Below are 20,920 nucleotides of genomic sequence, written 5' to 3'. Positions count from 1 at the left end.
CTTTATCTTAGAGGAAAAGCTTTCAGTGTTTCACCGTCAAGTGTATTAGCTGTGGTCTTTTCATATGTAGTCTTTATTATGTTTATGTAATTACTTTTTTGTTTGTGTTTTTGTTTTTAGACAGGGTCACGTTCTTTTTTTGTTTTTTTTGTTTTGTTTTGTTTTGTTTTGTTTTTTTAGACAGAGTTTCATTCTTGGTGTCCGTGATGTAGTGCAGTGGCGCTATCTCGGCTCACTGCAACCTCCATCTCCCGGGTTCAAGCCATTCTCCAGCCTCAGCCTCCTGAGTAGCTGGGATTACAGGTGCCTGCCACCACGCTCGGCTAATTTTTTTGTATTTTTAGTAGAGATGGGGTTTCACCATGTTGGTCAGGCTAGTCTCGAACTCTTGACCTTGTGATCTGCCCACCTCGGCCTCCCAAAGTGTAGACAGGGTCACATTCTGTCACTTAGGCTGGAGTGCAGTGGTGATACGGGTCACTGCAGCCTCAACCACCCAGGGTCAAGCAATACTCCCACCTCGACCTCCCAAGTAGCTGGGACTACAGCTGTGCACCACCATACTCTGCTGATTTTTAATCTTTTTGTACAGGTCGGGTTTTACTATGTTGCCTAGGTGGGTCTAAAACTTTTGAGCTCAAGTGATGCTCCCACCTCAGCATCCCAAGTAGCTGGGACTAGGACTATGGGTGTGCACCATGACACCTGACTAATTTTGTAATTTTTTGTTGAAACAAGATTTTACTATGTTGCCTAGGGTGGTCTCAGACTCCTGGGCTCAAGCAGTCTTCCTACCAAAAGTGCTGGGATTACAGGTGTGAGCCACCATACCTGGCATGTAATTTCTTTTTATTCCTAGTTTGTTGAGTGCTTTCTTTTCAGTCATGAAAGGTAGTTGAATTTTGTCAGATGTTTTTTCTACATCAAGTGTGAAGGTCATGTAGATTTTTTGGGGTCCTTTATTCTGTTAATGTGCTTTATTCTGTTAATGTGCTCTATTCTGTTGATTTTTCTATTCTGTTGATTTTTTCTATTTTTCTATTTTTTTCTATTGATTTTCTATTTTTTTCTATTTTTGAACGATCGTTGCATTCCAAGATTAAATTCCACTTGGTCATGATGTATATTTCTTTTATTTTTTGAGACGGAGTCTTGCTCTGTTGCCCAGGCTGGCATGCGGTGGTGCAATCTCGGGTCACTGCAAGCTCCACCTCCTGGATTCACTCCATTCTCCTGCCTCAGCTTTCTGAGTAGCTGGGACTACAGGCCCCCTCCCCGCCCCCTGCCCCCCACCATGCCCGGCTAAATTTTTTTTGTATTTTTTAGTAGACAGGGTTTCACCATGTTAGCCAGGATGGTCTCCATCTCCTGACCTTGTGATCCGCCCGCCTCGGCCTCTCAAAGTGCTGGGATTGCAGACGTGAGCCACTGTGCCCGGCCCTTTTTTTTTTTTTTTCCTTCAGCTGGCCCTAACGGGAGCCGTGTATTTCTTTTAATATGCTATTTAATTTGGTATACTAGCATTTTGTTGAGGATTTTTGCATCAGTATTTATAAAGGATGTTGCTCTGTAGTTTATCTTTTCATTTCTATATGCTCTAGTCTTTGTTTCTTTCCTTCTACTAACTTTCGGCTTAGTTTTATTTTTCTGTCTTCTCGAGGTGTAAATTTAGGTTGTTGCGTTGAAAACTTTCTTGTTTTTCAATGTTGGCATTTACTGATACAGACTTCTCTGTTAGTAGTGCTTTTGCTGCATCCCATAAGTTTTGGGGTTTTTTTGAGAGGGAGTCTCGCTCTGTCGCCAGGCTGGAGTGAGCTGGCAGGATCTCGGCTTACTGCAAGCTCCGCCTCCCGGGTTCAAGCGATTGTCCTGCCTCAGCCTCCCGAGTAGCTGGGATTACAAGTGCCTGCCACCACACCCAGCTAATTTTTGTATTTTGGCCAGAATCGCCTCCATCTCTTGACCTCGTGTTCCACCCGCCTCGGCTTCCCAAAGTGTTGGGATTACAGGCGTGAGCCACTGCGCCCGGCTGGTATGTTGTTTTCATTTGTCACAAGATATTTTCTTTTCTCTCTCTCTCTTTTTTTTTTTTTTTTTTTAGACAGAGTCTTGCTCTGTCACCCAGGCTGGAGTGCAGTGGCGCCATCTCGGCTCACTGCAACCTCCGCCTCCCGGGTTCAAGCAATTCTCTTGCAGCTGGGACTACAGGCATGCGCCACCACGGCCGGCTAATTTTTTGTGTTTTTAGTAGAGATGGGGTTTCACTGTGTTAGCCAGGATGGTCTCGATTTCCTGACCTTGTGATCCTCCTGTCTCGGCCTCCCAAAGTGCGGGATTACAGGCGTGAGCCACCGCGCCTGGCCCTGTCAAAAGATATTTTCTAATTTCCCGTGTGATTTCTTCTTTTTTCCATTGATTGTTCAAGAGTTTGTTGTTTAATTTCCACCTATTGGTGGATTTTTCAGTTTTTGTACTGATACTGATTTCTAGTTTCACTTGATTGTGACTGGAACAGATACTTGGTATGATTTCAGTCTTCAGAAATTTGTTAAGACTTGTGTGGCTGGGTGTGGCAACTCATGCCTGTAATCTCAGCACTTTGGGAGGCCAAGGCGAGCAGATCACCTGAGGTCAGGAGTTCGAGACCAGCATGGCCAACATGGCAAAAACCACATCTCCACCAAAAATACAAAAACTAGCTGGGCATGGTGGCTCATGCCTGTAGTCCCAGCTACTCAGGAGGCTGAGGCACGAGAACTGCTTGAACCCAGGAGGTAGATGTTGCAGTGAGCTGAGATCACGCCACTGCACTCCAGCCTAGGCGACAGATACCCTGTGTCAAAAAAAAAAGACACTGTGTGACCATATTGGAGAATATTCTATGTGCTTTTGACAAGAATGTGTATTCTGCTGCTGTTTGGTATTGGTGTTTTATATATGTTTGTTATGTGCAATTGTTCAAGTCCTCTGTTTCCTTATTGATCTTTGTTGTGGTTCTCTCCATTATTTTAATGTGGAGTGTTAAAATCTCCTTGTGTTACTCTATTTCTCCTTTCAATTCTGTCATTATTTGCTTTTTATATTTGGGTGGTTGGATGTTAGGTGAATTACATATTTGCAAGTGTTATAGCTTCCTGATGAGTTGACTGTTTTATTATCATATCATGTGTTCCTTTGTCTCTTGTGACAGTGTTTTACTTAAAATGTATTTTGTTTTATATAAGTATGGCCAAAACCTCTGCTCTCTTTTGTTTACCACTGGCATTGAATATCTTTTTGCAGCCATTCATGTTCAGCCTCTGTGAAGTGAGATTTAAGGCTCACTTAAATCTTAGGTGAGCCTTTTATAGATAGTACCTAATTGTCTAATGGTTTTCATTCACTCAACCACTCTATCTTTAGATTGGGGAGTTTAATCCATTTTTTTCTTATAGTAATTGCTTTTTTTTTTTTTGAAACAGAGGCTTGCTCTGTCGCGTAGGCTGGAGTGCAGTGGCATGATCTTAGCTCACTGCAAACTCCACCTCCCGGGTTCAAGTAATTCTAGTGTCTCAGTTTCCTGAGTAGCTGGGATTACAAGCGTGCACCAACATGCTTGGCTAATTTTTGTCTTTTTAGTAGAGACAGGGTTTTGCAGTGTTGGCCTGGCCAGTCTCAAGTGATCTTCCTCAAGTGATCCACCTGCCTTAGCTTCACAAAGTGCTGGGATTATGGTTATGAGCCACTGTGGTCAGCCTCTTTTTTTATGGAGGCAGGCTCTCCCTCCATCATCCAGGCTGGAGTGCAGTGGGGCAATCTCAGCTCACTGCAGCCTCCACCTCCAGGTTCAAGCGATTCTTGTGCCTCAGCCTCCTGAGTAACTGGGGCTACAGATGCCTTCCACCACCCCCAGCTGATTTTGTGTGGTTTTTCTTTTTTTTTTTTTTTTTTTTTTTTTTTTTTTTTTTGAGACGGAGTCTCGCTCTGTCGCCCAGGCTGGAGTGCAGTGGCGCAATCTCGGCTCACTGCCAGCTCCGCCTCCTGGGTTCACGCCATTCTCCTGCCTCAGCCTCTCCGAGTAGCTGGGACTACAGGCGCCCGCCACCACGCCTGGCTAATTTTTTGTATTTTTTTTAGTAGAGACGGGGTTTCACCGTGGTCTCGATCTCCTGACCTCATGATCCGCCCGCCTCAGCCTCCCAAAGTGCTGGGATTACAAGCGTGAGCCATCGCGCCTGGCGGTTTTTCATTTTTAATAGAGATGGGGTTTCACCATGTTGGCCAGGCTGGTCTTGAACTCCTAGCCTGAAATGATCCACCCACTTTGGCCTCCCACAGTGCAGGGATTACAGGTGTGAGCCACCGCGGCCTGTATTTGGCCTCATTTTTTGTTAAAAGTAATTACAGACAAAGATTTATTATTACCATTTTGCTAATTGTTTCTCGTCTGGTTTGTAGCTGTTTTGTCCCCCTTTTGCTATCTTTCCGCCTTCCTTGTTTTTTGTTTTTTTTTTTAATTGACATACTTTGTTTTCTTTATCATTTCATTTTATGTATCTTCAATAGGCATTTTCCATGTTGTTACCATGGGGCTTAAATAAAACGTCTTACAGGTACAGTAATCTGTTTTAAGCTGTTAACAACTTGAGTGTATATAAAACTCTTTGTTTCCCCCAAATTTTTTTTCGAGGCGGAGTCTTGCTCTGTTGCCCAGGCTGGAGTGCAGTGGTATAATCTCAGCCCACTGCAAACTCCCGGGTTCAAGCGATTCTCCTGCTTCAGCCTGCCAGGTAGCTGGGATTAGAGTACAGGCACGGGCCACCATGCCTGGCTAATTTTTGCATTTTTAGTAGAGATGGAGTTTCACCTTGTTGGCCAGGCTGGTCTCAAAACTCCTGACCTTATGATCTGTCCATGTTAGCTTCCCAAAGTGCTGGGATTACAAGCATTAGCCACTGCTCCCGCCGTGTAAAACTCATATTTCCCCTTCCCCACTTTGTTGTTGTTTTTGTTTTTTCTTTTTTTGAGACAGTTTCACTCTCGTCGCCCAGGCTGGAGTGCAGTGGCATGATCTCAGCTCACAGCAACCTCTGCCTCCTGGGTTCGAGTGATTCCCCTGCCTCAGCCTCCTAAGTAGCTGGGACTACAGGGGTGCGCCACTACTCCGAGCTGAGTTTTTTGTATTTTTGTGGAGACAGGGTTTCACCATTTTGGCCAGGCTAGTCTCGAACTCCTGATCTCAGGTGATCTGCCCACCTTGGCCTCCCAAAATGCTGGGATTACAGATGTGAGCCATCACACCTGGCCCCCACTTTGTTTATTATTTATTATTATTACTTTTTGAGATGTTATCTCACTCTTGTCACCCAGGCTGGAGTGCAGTGGCACGATCTCGGCTCATTGCAACTTTCACCTCCCAGGTACAAGCGATTCTCATGTCTCAGCCTCCCAAGTAGCTTGGACTACAGGCACGCACCACCATGCCCAGCTAATTTTTGTGTTCTTAGTAGAGGCAGGGTTTCACCATGTTGGCCAGTTTTTATTTCTTTTGGTTATATCCCTCGGAGTAGAATTCCTGGGTCATTCGGTTATTCTATATTCAACCCTTTGAGTAACTACCAGGATGTTTTGCAAGGCTGCTTTACCATAATATATCCCTCCTAGCAATGTGTGAGGGTTCCACTTCCTCCATATGCTTGCTGACACTTTATTTGGTTATAGCCATCCTTTTGGGTGTGGAGCAGTGGTATCTCATTATGATTTTCATTTCCATTCCTCTGCTGGCTAATGATGTTCATTATATTTGCATATACTTTTGGGTCATTTATGTATTTTATTTGGACAATTGTGTATCTAGAGTCTTTGACTATATTTTAATTGGGGCTTTTTTGTCTTTTGGTTATTAAGTGATAAGAGGTCTTTATATATTTTATATATAAGTCCATTGTTATATATGATACAAGTATTTTCTCCTATTCTTTGGGTTTATTTGATACACAGATATTTTCTCCTCTTATTTGGGTTGTCTTTTTATTAGTTTGATCATATACCTTGAATTACAAGAATTTAGGCCGGGCGCGGTGGCTCACGCTTATAATCCCAGCACTTTGGGAGGCCGAGGCAGGCGGATCACGAGGTTAGGAGATTGAGACCATGGTGAAACCCCGTCTCTACTAAAAATACAAAAAAATTAGCCGGGCGTGGTGGCGGGCGCCTGTAGTCCCAGCTACTTGGAGAGGCTGAGGCAGGAGAATGGCGTGAACCCGGGAGGCGGAGCTTGCAGTGAGCCGAGATCGCGCCACTGCACTCCAGCCTGGGTGACAGAGCAAGACTCCATCTCAAAAAAAAAAAAAAAAAAAAAAAAAAAAAAAGAATTTAAATCCTGATACGTTCTGTTTGTTTGCTATTGTTGGTGTATGTAAGAACCATTATGTAATTCTTGGTTATGAGGATTTACCCTATGTTTTCTTCTAAAACCTTTGAGACATTTTGAATTATTTTTTATATATGGTGTGAGTGAGGGGTCCAGTTTTATTTTGCTGCATGTGGGTGTCCACTTGTTGAAAAGAATATTCTTTTTCTTTTTTCTTGTTTTTTTTTCCAGACAGCCTCTCGCTCTGTCGCCCAGGCTGCAGTGCATCCCAGAGCCAGATCTTGGCTCACTGCAACGTCTGCCTCCTGGGTTCAGGGAATTCTCATGTCTCAGCCTCCCAAGTAGCTGGGATTACAGGCATGTGCCAGCATGTCTGGCTAATTTTAATTTTTTTAAGAGAGCCAGTCTAGGCACGGTGGCTAGGCCAGGCACGGTGGCCCACAGCTTTAATCCCAGCACTTTTGGGAGGCCCACACGGGCAGATCACTTGAGGTCAGAAGTTCGAGACCAGCCTGGCCAACGTGGTGAAACTTCATCTCTACTAAAAATACAAAAATTAGCCAAACGTGGTAGCAGATGCCTGTAATCCCAGCCACTTGGGAGGCTGAGGCAGGAGAATCGCTTGAACCCAGGAAGCGGAAGTTGCAGTGAGCTGATATTATGCCACTGCACTCCACCCTGGGCGACAGAGCAAGATTCTGTCTCCAAAAACAAAACAAGAGAGAGCCACCATGCCCAGCCTGAAAAGAATATTCTTTACCTATTTAATGGTCTTTGCATCCTTACTGATAGTCAGTTGGTCATAACTACGTAAGAGGTTGGTTCTGTGCTCTCAATGAGGTGGTGGCTCATACCTGTAATTCCAGAATTTTGGGAGGCCAAGGCGGGTGGATCAGGAGTTCGAGACCATCATGTCCAAAATGAGGGTCAAACCTCATCTCTACTAAAAATACAAAAAGTAGTCGGGTGTAGTGACACATGCCTGTAATCCCAGCTACTCAGGAGGCTGAGGCAGGAGAATCACCTGAACCTGGGAGTTGGAGGTTACAGTGAGCTGAGATCGTGCCACTGCACTCCAGCCTGCCTGGGCAGCAGAGCGAGACTCTTGTCTCAACAAAAAATAAAAATCATAAGTGTTAGTTACAGTATTTTTGTAGTAATTATAGTATTTTTGTAGTAATTAATTTTACTGTGTCTCTGAAATTGGAAAGTAACTTTACCCTTTTTCAAGATCATTTTGGCTCTTTTGCATCTTTGGTGTTTCATATTAATGTTAGAAGAAGGTTGTAAGTTTCTGCAAAAAAGCCAGTTATGATTTTGATAGGGATTGTGCTGAATCTGTAGGGTAGTTTGCATAAGGTTGCCATCTTAGCAATATTAAGTCTTCCAATCCATGAATAATAGATGACTTTTCATCCAATTAGATTCGTCTTTCACTTCTTTCCATGATACTTTGTAATTTTCAGTGTATAAATTCTGTACTTAAAAAAATTTATTCCTAAGTATTTTAGTCATTCTTTGTCCTTTTATAAATGAATTTGTTTTCGATTTCATTCTCAAATTGTTTATCTCATGTTTATGAAAATACAAATATTTTGTATATTATTTTATCATGCAACTTTGCTGAACTCATCTCTGTTAATTAATAGAATTGGTTACTGTTTGTTAGTAATAGTATTTTTTTATGAATTACTTTGGATTTTCTGTGTACATGACCATGCAATCTGCATGTTTTCTAATCTAGTTTCCCTTTTCCCCCTTTGCTTACTTACCCTGGTTAGAGCCTCCAGTGTGATGCGGAATACTAGTGGAAAAAACAGACATCCTTGTCTTGTTCTTGATGTTAGGAGGAAATAATTGAGTCTTTTTCATTAACTATGATGTTAGCTGTGGTTTTGTTATATTACCTTTCATATTTAGAATGTTCTCTTTTATACCTATTTTGTCACATTTGTAAGATCTTTTTTGTGTCTTTTGAGAAGATAATTTTGCGTTTCCCCCTTTATTCTGTCTACATGATGTACTACATTGATTGATTTTTGTAATTTGAACCAACTTTGAAGTCCTGGGGTAAATCCTACTTGGTCATGTTGTATAATGTTGTTGGATGTGTTTTGCTTGTATTTTGCTGAAGATTTAAAAATCTATACTCAAAGGATCTTGGTCTACAGTTTTCCTATTTGTATGATACCTTTTGTCTAGTTCTTTTTGTTGTTGATGTTTTTTGTTTTGGTATTTTTGAGACGAAGTTTCGCCCTCATTGCCCAGGCTGCAGTGGTGTGATCTCGGCTCACTGCATCCTCTCCCTCCCGGGTTCAAGTGATTCTCCTGCCTCAGCCTCCCAAGTAGTTGGGGTTACAGGCACGTGCCACCACACCCAGCTGATTTTTGTATTTTTAGTAGAGACGGGGTTTCACCATGTTGGCCAGGCTGGTCTTGAACTCCTGACCTCAAGTAATCTGCCTGCCTGAGCCTCCCAAAGTGCTGGGATTGCAGGTGTGAGCCACCATGCCCAGCCGTCTTAGTCTAGTTCTGCTTTCAGAGTATACTGGCCTCGTAGAATGAACGTGACAGGTAGATTCTTAAATAGTGCTTTGTTATAACCCAATTGCGGCCTTTCTTACTTATTTTCTCCCCTTTTTCCTGACATCCTTTACTTCCACTGCCTTTATATAGATGTACCTTTGCTAGTAAATAGGGTCATATGGGTACTGGAAATAATCCTTTCCTGTGAATTATTATTAATGTACATGTGAATATTACTGTTAAAGCAGATACTGTCTTTTCCTTAAGAATAGTTCACAATTTTTGTTCATTATAATATTTCAAATATTTTCATATAATTTTATTTTTACTTCAGTTTTCGAATTTTTTGGTTTTGAGTATGTATTGAAAAGATGCGAGAAGCTATTCAGTAAAAATTTTCCTCCCAACCCTATACCTCAGTGGCTTAGATCTGCTCTCCAGAGATACTCAGTGTATGAATTGCCAAGAAAAAGATAGATGTATATTTGTTACACAAATTCAACAGTATATATACATTGTTTGTACCTTGATTTTTTGTTTCACTCTCATATCCATGCGTAATGAGTTTCTAATTTTTTAAGCAGCAGAGTTGTTTTTTTTATAGTGTGCCATAGTTTTTTGTTTTTGAGACAGGGTCTCACTCTGTTGCTCAGGCTGGAGTGTGGTGGCACAATCTCGGCTCACTGCAACCTTTGCCTCCTGGGCTCAAGTGATCCTCTCACATCACCTTCCCAGGTAGCTGGGACTACAGGCACATACCACCACACCCAGTTAATTTTTGTATTTTTGGTAGAGGTGAGGTTTCAGGTTGGTCTTGAACTCCTGAGCTCAAGTGTTCCACCCGCTTTAGCCTCCCAAAGTGCTGGGATTACATGAGTGAGCCACCGGGCCTGGCCAGTAGTGTGCCATAATTTGTTAAACCTGTTCTCCATTAATGGACATTTAGTTTGTTTTCCAGTTTTAAGTAATTTAAAATTTAGCATAGTTAAAAACGTTAAGTCGTTTGGTATGTGTGAGAGAACCTGAAAGATAAATTGCTATCGAGGTTTACTTATTTATTTTTGAAATGGGGTTCTTGCTATTTTGCCCAAGCCTGATCTCAGACTCTTTCCTTCACTTGAGAGATCCTCCTGCCTTAGCCAAATAGCTGGGACCACAGCCGTGTACTACCATGCCCAGCTTAGGTCATTTGGTTTGTCTTTGGTGATATCTCTTAGTATTCCAATTTGAAATTTCACTTCATAGTTGTTATACTGATATGTTCCTACTAACAGTACAGAAAAGTACAGGTTGGCATTCTGTTAATTTTTTTTTTAACATCCAGTCTAACCACCCCCTTTTCCAAGTCTGTATTCCCACTCACAATCTAGTAATTAAAAAAAATTTTGAGTAAAATATGAGATTTTGTTAAGGGGCTACATGTATAGTTTTGATATGAATGAAGCTATGTTTCAGACGGTTAATTTACTTTGGTTGTTTGGAATTTCCAATGGCTTTTTATTTTACAGAGTCCTGCCAAATTTATAATGACTGTAGGGCAGGGTGTGGATAGGGATATTTTTACTGAGTAAATACTATTACATGTACTAGAGGTATTCTGTTATGTTAAAATATCCTGTTAGAGATACATGATGAAACACATATGGATGAAATTGTGGAGCATGAGATGTTGCAAAATAATGTGGAAAGACGGGGATACAGATAAAAATAGATTGGCCATGAATTTGTAATCAGTGAGTCTAGGTGTTTACTATACTGGTTTTGTAGATGTTTGCAATTTTCTATGATACATCCTTTTTCAGTAGGAATTCAGAATAAAGAAAGTGCTAAATATTTGAGTAAATGTAAGTAACAGTTGACTATGAAAATAATAATGCCCTATGGTCTTAAATACACATGGCATTAAAATATACCACAACAATAAAATATAAGTTGATAAGGAGGCAGATGGAAGTTAGTTTCCTTTACCTTCTGGCAGGATGATAACAATATTCATTAACTTTGGAATTTTATGAGTTAAATATTATTATTATTATTATTATTATTTTTAGACAGAGCCTAGCTCTGTCACCCAGGCTGGAGTGTAGTGATGTGATCTTGGCTCACTGCAACCTCCGCCTCCCGGGCTCAAGCAATTCTCCTGCCTCAGTCTCCGGAGTAGCTATAGGCGTGTGCCACCACATCTGGCTAATGTTTGTATTTTTAGTAGAGACAGGGTTTCACCATGTTGGTCAGGCTGGTCTCAAACTCCTGACCTCGGGTGATCCGCCCACCTTGGCCTCCCAAAGTGCTGGCATTACAGATGTGAGCCATACACCCGGCCTAAATATTCATATTTAAATTTTTAAAATAACCTAAAACATGGAACAGAAAGCAGAAAGTTTGGCCTGGCACAGTGGCTCAGGCCTGTAATTCCAGCTATTCGGGAGGGTTAGGCAGGAGAATTGCTTGAACCCCGGAGGCGGAGGTTGCAGTGAGCCAAGATCGTGCCATTGTACTCTACCCTGGACCACAAGAGAGAAACTCTATCTCAAAAAAAAAAAAAAAAAAAAAAAAAGCAGAAAGTTCTCTTGTAATTTATTTTTTTGGAAGATTCATCCTGTAGATTTTTTCAGGCTGCATTGCACTGTATGCAGCCCTGTTGTATGGTTTTTCATATTTCTCTTACTCTGTACAGTAGTCTCCCTTTATCTAGAAACTCATTTTTCACAGTGTCAATTACCTGTAGTCAACTGAGGTCCAAAAATAGGTGAGTACAGTACAATACAGTCATTTTGGGGCAGAGAGGGAGAGAGAGCACATTCACATAAGTTTTATTATAGTATATTGATAACATTGGCCTTTTTTTCTTTTTTCTTTTCTTTTTTTTTGAGTTAGAGTCTTACTCTGTCACCCAGGATGGAGGGCAGTGGCATGATCTTGACTTATGAGCTACTAGCTGCAACTACAGACATGCACCACCACGCTAAGCAGATTTTTGTATTTTTAGTAGAGACGGGATTTTGCCATATTGGCTAGGCTGGTCTTGAACTCCTGACCTCAAGTGATCCACCTGCCTCGACCTCCCAAAGTGCTGGGATTACAGGCGCGAGCCACCAGCCCCGGCCTAGGCTGAATGATCTAGATTGCCACTATTAGGAATGGTTTTGGGGTTTTTGCCTTTTTTTGTTTCTTTAAACTTTTTTCTCTGAGGTTCCAGAAAAGGAAAGTCGAGGTATAAATAGGGTCTAATAATCTGTATTGGAGGAGTGATGTTGCTATTAGTATTCTAGTCCTTTGGAAAAATTCACCATTTTAATGAAAAGGAGAAAACTGTATGTAGTTCAGTCTTGATTAAAGAGATTTTACTTTTTAAAATTAGCTTTATCCAAGGTATAATTTACATACCATGAAATTCGTACATTTTATGTATACAATCGAATACTATTTGCAAATTTAATGTGTTATGCAACCATCTCTGTAAATCCGTTTTGGAGCATTTCTACCATCCCAGTAAAGATCCTTCTAATCTGCATATAGTTAATCCCTATTCCTACCACTAGTCCTAGAGAACCAATAGTTGACTCTCTCTGTAGATTTGCCTTTTCCCTGGACATTTACTATTAATGGAATCATGCAATATGTGATCTTTTGTGTCTTGTTCTTCTCATTTGGTATATTTTTGTGATTAAAAAAAAACTTACCATCTGTAATTTGTCCCCTTTTTTGCTAAATAGTATTCTACCGTAGGTATATGCCTAATTTTATTTATTCATTCATTCATTGATTAACATTTGGGCTGTTTCAACTTTTTGGCTGTTTTATCATTTTAGTTGATAGTGTATACTCTGAGGTCTACGGCTATTGCTATACTCATCCAGTATTTGTCATTTATCTCTTTCTTCACAATACAGTGACATTTTGTAGTTGTATAGTGGGCATGACGTACTGGTTGTGGGGTAGGAATTAGAGCGTATTTGCTGAGAACCTTAGGGGTAGGCGATTTGGCTCTTGCTTTGTTTGATATTTGCTACATATCCTGTATTAAGGTTTGCATAACTACTCCTCTTTCCATTGACTTGTGCAGTTTTATGGATTTTGATATTTTCTTCCAATATCCAAAAGATCATATTCCTCCTTTGTTCCTGGTATATTCTTTATCTTAGCTTGGCAAATCACTTACTTTTTTGCCTCACTTTGCTCCTTTGTAGTAAGAGTAGGTGAATTCTCCATGCTTTTCTAACTGAAAAGTGCTGTAACCGGGAGAGAACATAGGTAGGGAGTTGGGGTAGTTGAGGCAAGGAAGAAAGAGGGGAAGCCTAGCAACAGCCAGGAAGCATCTTTTTATATTTTTTTTATTTTTTTGAGGTGGAGTCTTGCTCTGTCACCCAGGCTGGAGTGCAGTGGCACGATCTAGGCTCACTGCAACCTCCGCCTCCCAGGTTCAAGCGATTCCCCTGCCTCACCCTCCTGAGTAGCTGCGACTACAGGTATGCACCACCACACCTGGCTAGTTTTTGTATTTTTGGTAGAGACGGAGCTTCACCATGTTGGCCAGGCTGGTCTCGAACTCCCGACTTCAAGTGATCTGCCTGCTTCAGCCTCCCAAAGTGCTGAGATTACAGGCATGAGCCACTGTATCCCACCCAGGAAGCATCTTTTTAAAATTCATTCAGTTGTCACCAAGCTGTTTCACTTACAATATGTTACTCTATTTGTTACTTATTTTTATTTTTTATTTTTTATTTTTAGACACTGTCGCCCAGGCTGGAGTGCAGTGTTGCTGTCTTGGCTCACTGCAACCTCTGCCTCCTGGGTTCAGGTGATTCTTGTGCCTCAGCCTCAGTATGTTACTCTATTTTTTATTTAGGGAAAGACATGGTAGACTTTTCTTAAAGTGCCAGATAGTAAATATTTTAGGTTTTATGAGCCATAAGGTCTCTGTCACCTAATAGATGTATCCAGTACAGAATTTCTCACTTTAATTTCCAGTCTTTTGTGCTATCTGCTGGTTTCATTGTGAGCTGCAAGGAAATAGAGAGCTGGAGGACTGAAGCCTAGTCTGGGAAGTTACTCTATGAGAGAAGCAAACCCCACAGGTAGAGTGGAAACAGCAATTCTAAGAGGAAACTCGGCCAGGCGTGCTGGCTTAAGCCTATAATCCCAGCACTTTGGGAGGCTGAGGTGAGCAGATCACCTGAGGACAGGAGTTTGAGACCAGCTGGGCCAACATGATGAAACCCTGTCTCTACTAAAAATCCGAAAAATGAGCCAGGTGTGGTGGCTTGTGCCTGTAGTCCCAGCTACTCAGGAGACTGAGACACAAGAATCACTTGAACCCATGAGGTGAAGGTTGCTGTGAGCCGAGATCACAGCATTGCACTTCAGTTGCGCTTCAGCCTGGGTGACAAAGCAAGACTCCGACTCAAAAAAAAAAAAAAGAGGAAATGCAACAAGACTTAGCCTATGGAACCTGCCAAGAAGAAGACAAAGGAAGGAGACTGTCTAGGATTGAGATCCAATTTGTGTGAGGGGGGTAGTGATGGATGGGGATAAGCGGCATGATGTGATAGCATAGGGACCCGTTTTGATGAAAAGTGTTCATGGGGAATTTTGAGAGACTTTGGGATGGAATTATGACCTTGCCACCCCAATAATTAACTAATTTGATGGGTTTGTGTAAGTCACCACCCTGCCCCCACTTTGAGACAGGGTTTTGTTCTGTTGTCCAGGTTGGAGTGCAGTGGCACAATCCTAGCTCATTGCAGCCTCAAACTCCTGGGCTCAAGTGATCCTCCCACCTTAGCCTCCCAAATAGCTGGGACTACAGGCGCGTGCCACCACACCTGGCTAATTTTTTAACTTTTTGTAGGGACGAGGTCTCGCCATGTTCCCCAGGCTTGTGTTGAACTCCTGGGCTCAAGTAATCCTCCTGCTCGTGCCTCCAAAGTACTTGGATTACAGGCGTGGGCCACTTTGCCTAGCTGTTTTCACCATTACTTTGAAGAAAAATGTATACTTTAATATTTTGATCATAAAACATGACACTATTATTATTATTTTTTGAGATGGAGGCTAAAGTTCAGTGGTGCGATCTCGACTCACTACAACCTCCACCTTCTGGGTTCAAGCAATTTTCCTTCCTCACCCTCCTGAGTAGCTGGGACTACAGGCATGCGCCACTACAAAATTTTGGTATTTTTAGTAGAGACGGGGTTTTTCCACGTTGGCAGGCTGGTCTCGAACTCCTGGCCTCGGGTGATCTGCCCACCTCGGCCTCCCAAAGTGCTGAGATTACAGGCATGAGCCACTGCGCCCAACCTGTGACAAGATTTTTTTAAAGGACGTACCCAAAATTCCATTTTTAATCTTTCAATTTTTTCTTTTCTTTTGAGCCATAAAGCAATTGCATATATATTAAATCTTATTCTCCTGCCTTTTGCGTACATGACATACACTTTATATGTTATTGGGATAATGACATATAATCAATTATATATAATTATTATTTTACTTTTACAGATAGGGTTTCACTGTGTCATTCAGGCTTGAGTGTGGTGGCACTGTCTTGGCTCACTGCAGCCCCTATCTCCTGGGCTGAAGCCATCCTCCTGCTTCAGTCTCCCATGTAGCTGGGACCACAGGTGTGTGCCACCACAGGCAGCTATATTTTTATGTTTAGTAGAGGCATGGTCTCACTTTGTTGCCCAGGCTGTTCTTGAACTCCTGGGCTCAAACCATCTGCTCACCTTGGCCTCCCATGCCTTTTATATTTTTTGATAATTCTGTTTAGATGTATAGTTCTCAGTTTTTTAGCATGAGACAATAATACAACCATATGATACTAAACTGATGAAATGTTTGTACAGTGGTTTTGAAATTCATATGGTAGTGCCAATTATATAATATTCTGTTGAAATGTCATTCTGATATTCTACATAATCCATAGAGATGTTGTTTAAAATGCAGGTTGAGCATTCCTAATCCGAAATCCAAAATGCTCCAAAATCGAAATCTTTTTGAATATTGACATAATGCCACAAGTGGAAAATTCCACAGTTGACATCATGCAATGCGTCAGTCAGAACACAGGAACACAGCACAGTTTATTCAGTGTCCCCTAGGGAAAAACTATCCTTCCATCCCCCTTCAGCTTAGATGTATCTTTTACGAGTACAGCCGGATTTTCCCATGCAATTATACCCATAAAAGGTGATAAAATGGCACACGTGCAGGCTGGATGCACCAACAGAAAGTTTTCCAAAATAACCCACATGGGGCAAAAGCCTCCTACGTTATTCATTGTGTTTTTAAATTAAAAAGAATTTTTTCCTGCTTTGTGGTATAAAGATTTTGTTGAACTTTTCAGAAAACCTGAAGATATCCCCATAGATAAGAGTAATAAGAAAGGAGGAAGAATTTAGGTATAGTGCAGAAAGTAAGTCAGGATCTTGGATAAACTAGACAGTGGTGTAAGTGTGAAACATCTTACGGAAGAGTATGGTATTAGAATGACCACCATGTATGACGAGACAGCCCCTACAGGAATTCAGGATGACTAGGACAGAATAACTGTGCTGGGATGTACTAATTAAGCAGGCATGTGTAAGTGTAAACTTGCTATGATAGGCAAAAGCTTGTGTTCTCACTATTAGTGATTTCAAGGCATGAATTTCTTTTCTTTTCTTTTTTTGGAGATAGTCTCGCTCTGTTGTCCAGACTTGAGTGCAGTGGCACAATTACGGCTCACAGTAGCCTTGATCTTCCAGACTCAAGCATTCTTCCCTGGTAGCTGGGACTACAGCTGTGTGCTACTATGCTTGGCTATTTTTTTTTTTTTTTTTTTTTTTTTTTTTTTTTTTAATTTTTAGGAGAGATGGGGTCTCACTATGTTAACTGGGCTGGTATTGAACTCCTGGGCTCAAGTGATCTTCCTGCATTGGCTTCCCTAAGTGCTAGGATTACAGGCATGAGCCGCTGCACCCAGCCCCAAGGCATGAATTTTTTTTTTAAAGTTTGGCTCTGTCACCCAGCCTGGAGTGCAGTGGCTAGATCTTGGCTCACTGCAACCTCTGCCTCCCAGGTTTAAGTGATTCTCATGCCTCGGCATCTGGAGTAGCTCACATTACAGACATGAGCCACCGTGCCTGGCTAGTATTTTTTTTTTTAAAGTAGAGACAGGCTTTCACCATATTGGCCAGGCTGGTCTCGAACTCCTGAGCCACCGCACCTGCCCCAAAGGCATGAATTTCTTACCGGTTCGTTATTATGCTAACAGAAAGGCATGGATATCTAGAGACATCTTTTCTGATTGATTTCACAAACATTTTGTAGCAGTCGTTGGTGCTTATTTCAGGGAAGCTGGACTGGATGATGACTGTTCCTCCTTGAAAACTCTTCAGCTCATCCTGCAGCTGCAATTTTATCAAAAATAATGTTTATGCCATGTGCTTTTCCTTTAAGTGTGACTTCACTGCCATATGACCAGGGAATCCCTAGATTGATGAAGAGTAAATATTAAAACGCTTTCTTGAATAAGCTGGCAGCTGTGAATAGATGTATGGGTGTGAAACGGTTTCAAAAGGAGTGAAGGATGCCATGTATGCTGTTGTCAGTGCCTGGAACACAGTGACTAAAGGTACAGCTGTGCATGCCTGGCACCACTTCTGACCTTCAACTGTGTTCACTGATGATAATGAACAAGGTGGTGATTTTGATGGCTTCTTCAGTAAAGTAAGAAAAATATGTAACATCCTTACATATGCAAAAAGTATACCTTCCATTTGTCAGTAAGCTGGAAGAAGTGGATAACAAGAAAGCTTTTAATATCGACAAAGAGGCTCCCGTTTCTTTGTTCAACCATGGTGATAGAGCTGACATCGATCTGAATCAGAGTGATTGTGATAATGAAGATGACATTAACACTGCAGAAAAAGTACCTGTAGATGACATGGTTAATGTATGTGATGGGCTTATTGAAGGACCAGAGCAGTGTTCATTCATAACAGAAAAAGAAATCATGTCAGTTTATAAAATGAGAACCTTGGGCCGGGCACAGTGTCTCGAGAGCCTGTAATCCCAGCACTTTGGGAGGCCAAGGCAGGCAGACCACTTGAGGTCAGGAGTTCGAGAACAGCCTGGCCAACACGGTGAAACGCTGTCTCTACTAAAAATACAAAATTAGCTGGGCATGGTGGCAGGCGCCTGTAATTCCAGCTACTCAGAAGGCTGAGGCAGGAGAATCGCTTGATCCTGGGAGGCGAAGGTTGCAGTGAACTGAGATCATGCCGCTGCACCCCAGCCTGGGTGACAGAGCGAGCCCCCGTCTCAAAAAATAAATAAATGAATAAAATGAGATCCTTCTAGACAATACTCGTTGTTAATGAGACAGATGACTTTAGAGGAAACGTTTTAAAAAGCCATCCCACGGAATGCCTCTTTATTCTAGAGGACTTCCTCGTTCCTCAATTGCTTCTGATGATGTTTCTTCTTACCTTATACAGTAACCTTTTAATCAAAACACAGCATCATAGATGGAGACACAAAGCCCGACATTGTTATTACTGTTTTTTTATCAGCTGATACAAGTATTCTAGTGATGCTACAGTGCTGCTTAGCTACCCTGAACACGTTACTTTTTCACTGTATTAATGGTATGTCATATTTTTACTGTTAAGTACTTATGTGTGAATAAGTATAAGAAAATGTTTGCCTGTCAGTAGCATATAAATTCAGAGACAGGAATGATGGTAATGCCAAACAACCACAGATATTCCACATGGGTGGCTGAGATAATGACACTTTTGCTTTCTTATGGTTCACTGTACACAAACTTTGTATAATGTAGAAAATAAATATTTTGTAAAATTACCTTTAGGCTATGTGTATAAAAGATGTATGTAATACATAAATGAGTTTGGTGTTTCAACTTGGGTCCCATCCCCAAGATAACTTACTATATATATATGCAAATATTCCAAAATATGAAAAATTCTGAATCACTTCTGATCCCAAGCATTTCAGATAAGGCATACTTAACTTGTAACTCAAGATGTATTTTACCCATATACCTGATCTAGATGCTATATTTTTGTTAGGTATATATTAGCTTTATATGTACAGGTGTCAGTGACTATAAGACCTGGCATTAAATTTAACCTTTTCCTTAATATTGGATAGGCCACATATATTCTGTTATTTGTGTATATAAAGTGACACAAGTCCTTTTGTCTCCCCCAGCTCCTTTTGCAAATGAGAAAACATAAGCCATTTTGTGCCTCTTGCATCTTAAGCCATAGTCTATTTTACTATGTGGTTTCCCATCTGGTTACTTTTGGGAGTATCAGATGGTCTCATAAAAACAGTGGGTTTTCCTGAAGCTTTTTGATTAATACTGAATTTGTTTATCATCTTTTAGCTGTGCGGTCAGAGAAGAAACGCCTTAGGAAGCCAAGCAAGTGGCTTTTGGAATATACAGAAGAATATGATCAGATATTTGCTCCTAAGAAAAAACAAAAGAAGGTACAGGAGCAGGTGCACAAGGTATGTTGCAAAATTTCGGCAAACTTTCACTGGTCCTTAGGAAACTGCAATTTTATCTTCAGTGTCATACTTTACCTTCATGAAACAATAATTTCCTTAACTGGGATCTTGTTTTTATTCTCAGCTTCTAGCACAGTACTTAGGATTTAGTGGTTATTCAGGAAATATATAAATGAGTCTACATATTGTATTTCTTTATGTATATATTTTTCCCTCTTTGCCTTCAAAGAGTAATGACTTAGGAATATTGTTATGATTTAATCTTAAGTAAAAATATAGGATATAAAGTGAAATATATATAGTCTGACCCTAATTTCAAAAGTAAATATATCTTATTTGTCTTATTTTTTAATTCAGTTTTTTTAAATGAAATATTTTAAAGTAGAGACATCTTGACATTCTACCCCTACATAGTTTAATATGTAGTTAAAAAATGGAACATTTTCCTTTATAATCAATTTAACATATTTACATCTTATATAAGATCTGTTTATCTGACATCAACTGTCTTTCAAATTTCACCAATTATCCCCTAACCTTTACCTTTGGATTATTCATACCAGGACTCAATCTAGGACTGCTCATTGTAACTAGTTGGTATGGTTCTCAAATCACTTTGAATTCAGAACAATCCCATGATCATGTCTATAAGAGAGTGACATATAAAGTTATCTACTTTCTGTATTTGTGTAATTGCTTCCTCATAGGTGTCACTTAGATTGTTTTCTCTATCTCCTGTTCTCTGTTAAGTGGAAGATAGAACCTATCAGTTTGATAGATTGAAGTTGAACATTTTTAGCTAGACTATATCAGAGATGATAATGTGGAATATATTGTACATTAGAGGGTTAAAAAAAGGAATGTTTTATTCCCATGAGCCATTCCCTGACAGTTTGTTCTTTCTTTTTTTAAATTGAGACAGTGTCTTGCCCAAGCTGGAGTGCAGAGATGCATGAACACGGTTCACTGCATCCTTGACCTCCTGGGTTTAAGCAATCTTTCCATCTCAGCCTCCTGAGTAGTTGGGACCACAGGTGCACACTACCACACCTGGCTAATTTTTAACAACATTTTTTTTGTAGAGGCGGTGTCCCACTATGTTGCCCTGGCTGGTCTCGAATTCCTGGGCTCCAGTGATCTTTCTGCCTCAGCCTCCCAGAGTGTTGGGATTATAGGTGTAGGCCACCATGCCCAGCTTCCCTGATGGTTTTTTGAAAACCCCAGTTGAAGATCTTTACCTATATCAATAATTTTACTAGAGGTTACAAAATGAAGACTTTCAGATTTTATTATTTTCTCTGTTTTTATTAACTGATAGTCTCTTTCATTAATTGGACTCTATTATTGTCCTGAAATATTTGAAAGGCAGAATAAGTGCTTCTTTCTTTCCCATTAATTACCAATTGTAACATTAAGGAGTTCATTAGTAGTTGTTTTAATTGGAGACATTAGAGCAGTCTTTTTCCCCTGCTTTTGAATTATTGTTGTGGACTTATCAATATTATAGCTTCAGTGTATCTC

At 40.8% G+C, this 20,920-nt stretch overlaps 1 protein-coding gene across 9 annotated transcripts in view; it reads left to right on the top strand.

The window, feature by feature from the left end:
* Positions 1-20,920, top strand: part of NSD1 (nuclear receptor binding SET domain protein 1) — a 172,478-nt gene that overhangs the window by 86,223 nt on the left and 65,335 nt on the right. For all 9 annotated transcript variants that reach the window (XM_030808483.1, XM_030808479.1, XM_030808484.1 and 6 more), the window contains one exon: positions 19,275-19,399. In XM_030808483.1, the coding sequence (XP_030664343.1) occupies positions 19,275-19,399 (125 nt within the window). The remainder of the gene's footprint in view (positions 1-19,274; positions 19,400-20,920) is intronic.

The sequence above is a fragment of the Nomascus leucogenys genome, unplaced genomic scaffold, assembly GCF_006542625.1.
Source record: "Nomascus leucogenys isolate Asia unplaced genomic scaffold, Asia_NLE_v1 Super-Scaffold_3019, whole genome shotgun sequence".
NCBI lineage: Eukaryota > Metazoa > Chordata > Mammalia > Primates > Hylobatidae > Nomascus > Nomascus leucogenys.
This window is presented reverse-complemented; position numbering and strand designations above follow the sequence as displayed.